This window comes from Otolemur garnettii, unplaced genomic scaffold (assembly GCF_000181295.1).
Source record: "Otolemur garnettii isolate 467f Iridium unplaced genomic scaffold, OtoGar3 scaffold00112, whole genome shotgun sequence".
NCBI classification, from domain to species: Eukaryota; Metazoa; Chordata; class Mammalia; order Primates; family Galagidae; genus Otolemur; species Otolemur garnettii.
The window spans coordinates 7,011,285-7,019,099 of record NW_003852507.1 but is presented as its reverse complement, the minus strand read 5'-3'; the positions used below and the strand labels follow the sequence as shown (position 1 = coordinate 7,019,099).

At 40.3% G+C, this 7,815-nt stretch overlaps 2 protein-coding genes across 2 annotated transcripts in view; both read left to right on the top strand.

Annotated features, from left to right (window-relative positions):
• LOC100957463 (schlafen family member 12) overlaps positions 1-3,047 on the top strand; it is a 6,100-nt gene extending 3,053 nt beyond the window's left edge. The window contains exon 2 of the mRNA XM_012809730.2: positions 2,506-3,047. Coding sequence (XP_012665184.1) covers positions 2,506-3,047 — 542 coding nt within the window. The remainder of the gene's footprint in view (positions 1-2,505) is intronic.
• LOC100957155 (schlafen family member 13-like) overlaps positions 1-7,815 on the top strand; it is a 75,702-nt gene that overhangs the window by 37,501 nt on the left and 30,386 nt on the right. The gene's annotated exons all lie outside the window — the stretch shown is intronic.

Below are 7,815 nucleotides of genomic sequence, written 5' to 3'. Positions count from 1 at the left end.
ATAGCTCACAGCAACCTCAAACTCTTGGGCACAAGTAATCCTTTTGCCTCAGTCTCCCGAGTAGCTGGGACTCCAGGTGCCTGCCACCCTGTCCTGCTGTTTTTTAGAGACAGGGTTACACTCTAGCTCAGGCCAGTCTCAAACTCCTGAGCTCAGGCAATCGCCTGCCTTGGGCTCTACAGAGTGCCAGGATTACAGGCATGAGCCCCACCCCAGCCCAACTGAATTTAATTTAAACAAATAAAGAAGTATACCATATTATGTCACTGGGAAGTCTAGAGTGAGACCCAGCTTCACGCATGGCCGTATTCAGTTACTGAAGAAACACCATCAATATTCAGCATCTCTGATTTATCTGTCTGTTTTTGGTTATTGTATTACAGATTACAGATGTCTTCTCCAAGTTGGTGGCTTGCATTTCTTTTTTCTTAAGGCATATCCTCATAAGTAGTAGTTTAAAATATTAATACAGTTACACGTATCATTTTTAAGTTATCTTGCAGTTTATTTACTTTTATATTTTTGAGACAGAGTCTCACTTTGTCACCCTTGGTAGAGTGCCGTGGCCTCATTGCTTATGGCAACCTCAAACCCCTGGGCTTAAGAGATACTCTTGCCTCAGCCTCCCAAGCAGCTAGGACTATAGGCGCCTGCCACAATCCCTGGCTATTTTCAGAGAGGGTGGTCTCACTCTTGCTCAGGCAGGTCTCAAACCCATGAGCTCAATCCACCCACCTTGGCCTCCCAAGTGCTGGGATTAGAGGGGTGAGCCACCACGCCCGGCCCAAATGTATCATTTGTAGATTTTGTAATTTAGTTCTCTTTGTACCTGTGTAAGAGATCCTTCTCTACCCGAGGGAGAGAAGTTTAAAGTTTTGCATGTAACATTTAACATTTAAAAACTACAATCCAGCTCAATGGACAGTGATGTAGAGTAATATTTCATTTTATTCCATATGGATAACTGCTTTCTCAGCTCCAATTACTAAAAGCTCCCACTTTCACTTACTGACCTACTTTGTCCCCTCCAGCATACTACTAAGTACAGTTGACCCTTGAATAAACCAGTGGTTGGGGCACTGACCTCTATGCTGTCAAAAATCTGTGTATATTGGCTCGGGGCCTGTAGCTCAAGCGGGGGACTCCAGATGCATACACCAGAGCTGGCAGGTTCAAATACAGCCCTGGTCTGCCCAACAACAATGACAATTATAACCAAAAAATAGCTGGCTGTTGTGGCAGGTGCCTGTAGTCCCAGCTACTTGGGAGGCTGAAGCAAGGGGATAGCTTGAGCCCACGAGTTTGAAGTTGCTGTGAGCTGTGACACCATGATACTTTACCCAGGGTGACAACTTGAGACTCTGTCTGAAAAAAAAAAAAGAAAGAAAAGAAAAGAAAAATCTGTGTATAACATTTTTTTTATTTTTAGTGATGAAATTTTGTTTCATCACTCAGGCTGGAGTGCAGTGACCCAGTCATAGCTCATTTTTAGCTTTGAACTCCTGGGCTTGGACCTCAGATTCTCCCCAAGTAGCTGGAACTACAAGCACAGACCGCAACATCCAGCTAATTTTTAAATTTTTTTATAGACAGGGTCTCCCTATGTAGTCAATTAACATATATTGTATATGTCATATGTATTATATACTGCATTCTTACAATAAAGTCAGCTAGAAGAAAGAAAAACATAAGGAAGAGAAGACATATTCAGTATTCATTAAGTGGAAGTGGATCATCAAAGGTCTTTATCCTGATCACCTTCCTGTTGAGTAGACTAAAGAAGAAGAGGGTCAGTCTTTCTGGCTCAGGGCTGATAGAGGTAGATTGGCAGATAAGTGAACCCATGCAGTTCAAAGTCATGTTATTTAAGGGTAAACTCTGTATCTATGTTTAACTCTAGATCTCTAGTCTTAAGGTCGGGGATGTTTAGGCAAAGGCCCTTCTACTTTGCCTGGACTTGAATTCCAATCTGTATCTCTGCAGCACCATGATGGGCTGATAAAACTTAAGTTCAGCTCTTTGGTCTCCCATTTGATATTTTCTTCTGTTTTCCAGTGTCTCACCTGTTTAGCCAATTTAGTTGAGGGAAAATTGTATGTAGATGTTGGCTTCTTCTGTGATCTTTCGTCTTCTCTGAGATTTTATTTCTCAAAGTCCAGCTCTTTGGGCAACCCTGAATTCTGGCTGCTTTTTTTCCTCAGTCCAGTAAAACTGCTGATTTCCGCTTGGGCTTTATTTATCCATGCTATGTTATAGAAAATCTCCTTAGGGAGAAAGCAGAGGCGATGCGAAGCTACTTTTGCGTTTCCTCTCTATCAAACATTGTAGCCCTTTCGATCCTGCTTGAATTGGTTGCTCTACAGTTCTTTATATTATTGTATAATGTATTTTACAGCTTTTATAGTTATTTATGGTGGGAGGGTTGGTCTGATACAAGCTACTTTTTACCATTAAATTGGAAGTTTGCGGTGTTTTATAATGTATTATCATTGTTTCCTTATCTAGGACTGTCAGAAGAGAAAATACGTACTCCAGACGTCCATTACATTAAATTGTTCTTGGAAATAATATGGAAAGAAATGGGCTTTGTTATTCAAGGTTCATGGATCTTCTTCTCCAGGAGCTGGTCTTTGTATGTGGGCTTGGAAGGGAACCAGAAAGTCATCTGTGATGCTCTTCTGATTTCCCAGAGAACTCCACCAGTCCTATTAACCTTGTGTGGGTCACCAGACAAGGAGTTAGAAGGCTATTCTACACAGACTGCCCTAACTTTAAAGCAGAAACTAGTAAAACTGGGTGGCTACACTAGAAAACTTTGTGTCAGGAGAAAGGTCTTCTGCTTGAGTCCTGAAGGCAGGGGAATCTGCTATTACGATTCAGAAAGGGATGCAGTTTACCCAAATCCCTATTACTGTGTAACCAGTGAAACAAAGAATGCCTTGCTGGTGGCCCTTTCCAAAGTCTTAGGGACATGCAACTCTTTGACATTCAGGGTTTTCATTCGGCGTCCCAGTGTCCCTCACCAGAATCAATATGATGTTATTTAAATATTGTCCTACTAAGCTTTTCTGAATCATGGAAGATGGACTGGGCTACAGAGATATTTTTCATTATATGGTTGATGATATTTTCTTTTTTACTGAATTGTTATTAGATATTTTTAAATTCTATTTAAATTCTATTCTATTTATTAATTGTGTACATTTTACTGTATTTTTAAAGATATTTTTAAATTCTTTATTAGCTGTGTACATAACTGTGTATATTAATGCATTTATGGCATACAATGTGCTGATTTTTTTATTTCAGATTAATATGAGGGTATGAACAATCAGGTTACATTGTTTGCATTTGTAGGTAGAGTCGAAGTTGTAGTTGAGCCCTTCACCCAGGAGGTACGCCCTGTACCCTGCCATTGTGCCTCCTAAGTGAGCACTTACAAACCCCCTTCTCCTACCCCTCTGCCACTCCCCCTAATATTTTCTAATTCTGTGAAAATATGTCTTTGGAAGCAAGTAAAGTAACTTACGATGTTGGAAAGTTAGGCTTAGCCTATATTCATGTCTTCCTGAAAAGTTTTTGTACACGTTACTTAAGGACTGTTAGGAAAATTCACTTAATTATTCTGAGCACAGTGTTGTTTACTCTGTGCATAGTTAATGGATAAATTTCCTTCTATTTTGAATTGGGAAGAATTGCAATGCTTCTCTTCTTAGCCACAGTGAAAATCTCCCACAATGAACCCCGAAAACGTTTGTACCTCAGCATTATCACTGATGGAAACTCAGCGTTTCCACAACGGGAATGGGGAAGGGGAAAACATTTGTTACCTCAAAACAAAATTGTGGGAATTCTCTCTCTCCTCTTGGGCTACTTTTACACTGTATTCTGTGCAGAATGGTGGCTTTCCTAATTGTTCAGCTAGCATCTTTAAAGAATTCACCAGAATGGTTACTTAATTTTCTTATAAGCATTTCTGAGTACAGAAGGTGAGCTGAAAAAAAAGAAAAACTGGAAAATTCTAAGTTCATTTTGGAGGAAAGTAGCCAAGGTATGTGTATATGTAGAAACACTTGCAGGACAGTTTCATTCAGAAGAGGGTTAGGGCGGTGGAGAGCTAGTGCACCTGGGTTTGAGCAAAGATTTCCCCAAAGACTAAGATAGAAAGAAGAGTTCATTTATTTTTCCCAAGTACAAAAAGGACCAACACAAGAGAGGAAGAGGGATAGTGTGTAGGCAGAGAGAACCAGGTATTCTCACTTTTTATTTAGACGTTGTAAAGAGAGTGAATAAGATTTACGACTGTAGCCAAATTAACAGGGCACTATGAAACTGCTGCGTCTGCTCCTATCTTCTTAGCAGCAGGTCAGTACAGAAGTGGTGACAATCTTACCGTGATGACTGTGGTTCTGTCATTCCCTCCAGATAGGGCTGAGGCCTAAAACTTACACCCTGCATGTAAGTTTACACCAAGGCTGTATAACAGGTTCTCAGGAGTAGTTTTAAAAGAAAATTTTACATTTCCTTTCTGTCCATTTAGCTTTGCTCAGATGTCGTGAAAGCAGAGCTTCGCAGGGCACCTGCCAGGAAGAGAGGGAGGAAGCATGTGCTCCTATGATGGATTTTAGCCCTTTCTGAAAAACTAGGAGTTAATAATTTTATTTATTTATTTATTTATTTATTTTTGAGACAAAGTCCCACTTTGTCACTCTTGGTAGATGCCATGCCATCATAGCTCGCAGCAACCTCAAACTCTTGAGCTCATCAGGGGATGCCCTGGCCTGAGCCTTCCGAGTGGCTGGGACTACAGATGCCCACCATGAGGCCTGGCTATTTTTTAGAGGTGGGGTCTGGCTCTTGCTCAGACTGGTCTCAAACCTGAGAGCTCAGTCCATTCGCCTGCCTCGGCCTCCCAGAGTGCTAGGATTACAGGTGTGAGCCACTGCACCCAGCAGCTAACAGTTTTTTAAATCATTTTGCTCTCAAGACACCAGAGTTTAAATGTTTTGCACTCATCTAAGACGAGCTGAGGGACGAAGATGAAGCTCAACAGAGCAGCATATATCCTTGGCTGAGTGTTCTGAATCCATGTCTAGGACATTGAATGGGGTCTTGGAACAAAGATTAGAGACCAGCTTGACCTCAGCCTCTTCCATTGCTGTGTCCAGTGCCAGAGTAGAGAAATGCATTCAGAATTCTGAGGAAAAGTAAATTCTACCCAGGCACATTTTACCAAGCAAAGGTGTCATTTGAATACAGAGAAAACAGGCTGATATTCTTATCAAAAAACTCAGGGAACATCTAATATCTTCTTGACAAACTAACTTAGCAGTGAAATCGAGCCAATGAACAGATGAATTCAGGAAAATGGGAGCATTCTTGCACTCCCAGACTCTCTCTCTCTCCAGCCTTGAACCCTGGCCATTATGGTGTCCCAGCCTGTACCAAATGCTGGTGGGAGGTGACCGGGGCATTGGCAAGACCACCATTGTCAGTCATTGTGCACACCAGTCAGGAAAATAGATCTGAGGCTGGGCACAGTGGCTGACACCCATAATCCCAGCACTTTGGGAGGCTGAGGTGGGAGGATCACTTGAGCTCAGGCCAAGACCAGCCTGAACAACATAGTAAGATCTCATCTATAAAACAAACAAACAAACAAAAACATAGCCAGGTGTGGTGGTGTGTATCTGTAGTCCTAGCTACTCAGGAGACTAAGGTGGGAAATTCACTTGAAGTCAAGAGTTTGAGTTGCAGTGAACTATGATCACACCACTGCACTCTAGCCCAGGCTACAGAGCAAAACCTTTCCTCAAGAAAAAAACAAAGAACAGAACGTTGGGGGTTTTTAATATCATGTAGTTGCAAAGTGTGTTAAATGTGTGTGTGTGTATATATATATATATCTATATATATATATATATATCTCAACACAGCAGAAATGGCGGTTATGTTGCAGGGTATTAAGCAATTTGTTAATAAGCTTGTATGTATTTGGTTATTATGTTTGAAATGTTTGAGTTCCTTAAGTACTAAGTTTGAGAGTTGATATCTGTGACATTTCACTTTGAGAATTCTAGTTATATTTGGTTGTGAAGGTACATCCTCATTCTTTCAAATGCACATTTCATTTTGGCTTGTGATTATCTTTCAAACTTCTTTAGAGTCATTTTTGTGAAACCATGGACAAGTCAAAAACTTGTGTTATTCTGGAATAAGAGTTCCAATGTGGAACCAATGTAGCACAGACACCTTGAAGTATCCACAACAAAGTGTTTGGGAAAGATGTGGAGGGATTTTGCTAATGAACCCACACTATGTTGATGGCTTTAGAAATTTGTTTCTGTTCATTTTAATTTTGAAAATGAGGCTTGTAGGTGACCTGAGACTAAGGTGTTTAATGATGAGATGGAAGCTATAGTGGGTAAAGATGAAGTGCTAAAACACAGTCCAAAACCAAGTATTTATCAATGAAAACTAATGATGTCTAGTGGTCTAGCTCTGGTATTAGCCATTAGAGTTTCATGAAAACTGGTCCATTGATTACAGTGGATGTGTACTGCTAGAATAGAGTAGGAGTTTTTTATCTATTGAGAAGAAAGGATTGTATTTTGCAATGCTAGAAGGATATGAGTTTTGTGGGACCAGGAGAAGAATAGAAATTTTGGATTTCCAATTGGATCAAATTGTGGGCCTTTGTTTTAGTTTAGTTAAAAATTTTATATCTGTATCCATATTATGTGGTTATATGTATATTAAAATATATTACCTCTATGTATAATTTAGTTGTTTATTTTTATTTTCTCTCCCTTTGCTGTAGTTTCAATGCTTATGTCCTCCAAATCTCATATTGAAATTCAATCCCCAGTATGGGAGGTGGAGTGGTATTTAGGACATAAAGATGGATCCCTCATGAATAGATTAATGCCCTGGGAGAGGGGTGAGTGAGTTCTCCTTTTGTTAGTTCCCTGAGAGGTGGTTGTTAATAAGGCCTTTGTCCCTCTCCCCTCCTCTTTCTTCCTCTCTCCCCGTGTGATCTCTGCACATGCTGGCTTCTCTTTGCCATCCACCACGAGTGCACGCAGCCTAATCTTACCACATGCAGAGATACTCAATCTTGAACTTTGCAGACATCCAAACCATGAGCCAAATAAACCTTTTTCCCCTTTATGAATTGCCCAGCCTCAAGTATTCCTTTATAGGAACACAAAACAGACTAAGATATTCTGTATTTGGGGTTTTTTCCCCTCTTTTTCTTTTCTTACCAACCTCTTTTGGGCTATTTTACCTTCTTTCTCTGGCTAATAAGAGGAAAAGGAGAGAGGGGAATAGGGTCAAGTGCCTCTAGGCAGCTCCCCCAGTCCCTTTCTCCCCCTTTTGTAATTAAGCAGAATCTTTGAAAATGGCTTGTATCTCTAGAACAAAATTATTTTCCTCCCCATCTTTCTGTTTTTGGTCTCCTCTGCCCAAACCATTTCTTCCTTTTTCTTTTTTTGTCCTTTTGGACATTTACCTGATGTGTCAGGTAAACAAATTTAAGAAGCTACACAAATCTCAAGCAAGGTAAACCTAAGAAATCTATACAAAGACAAATTGTAATTAAATTTCTGAAAACTAAAGGCACCAAAAATCTTTAAAGGGGGAAAAATGACACCTTCTTTATAGGGAAAACAATTTGAATGGCAGTAGAACCATGGAGACCAGAATGAAGTGGCACATTTTCAAGTGCTGAAAAAAAAAGTCCCCACTCAGGGGTGTGGACTGCAGCCAGCTTTTTGCAGAGGTTCCCACCCAGAAAAAGACTTTTTTTTTTTT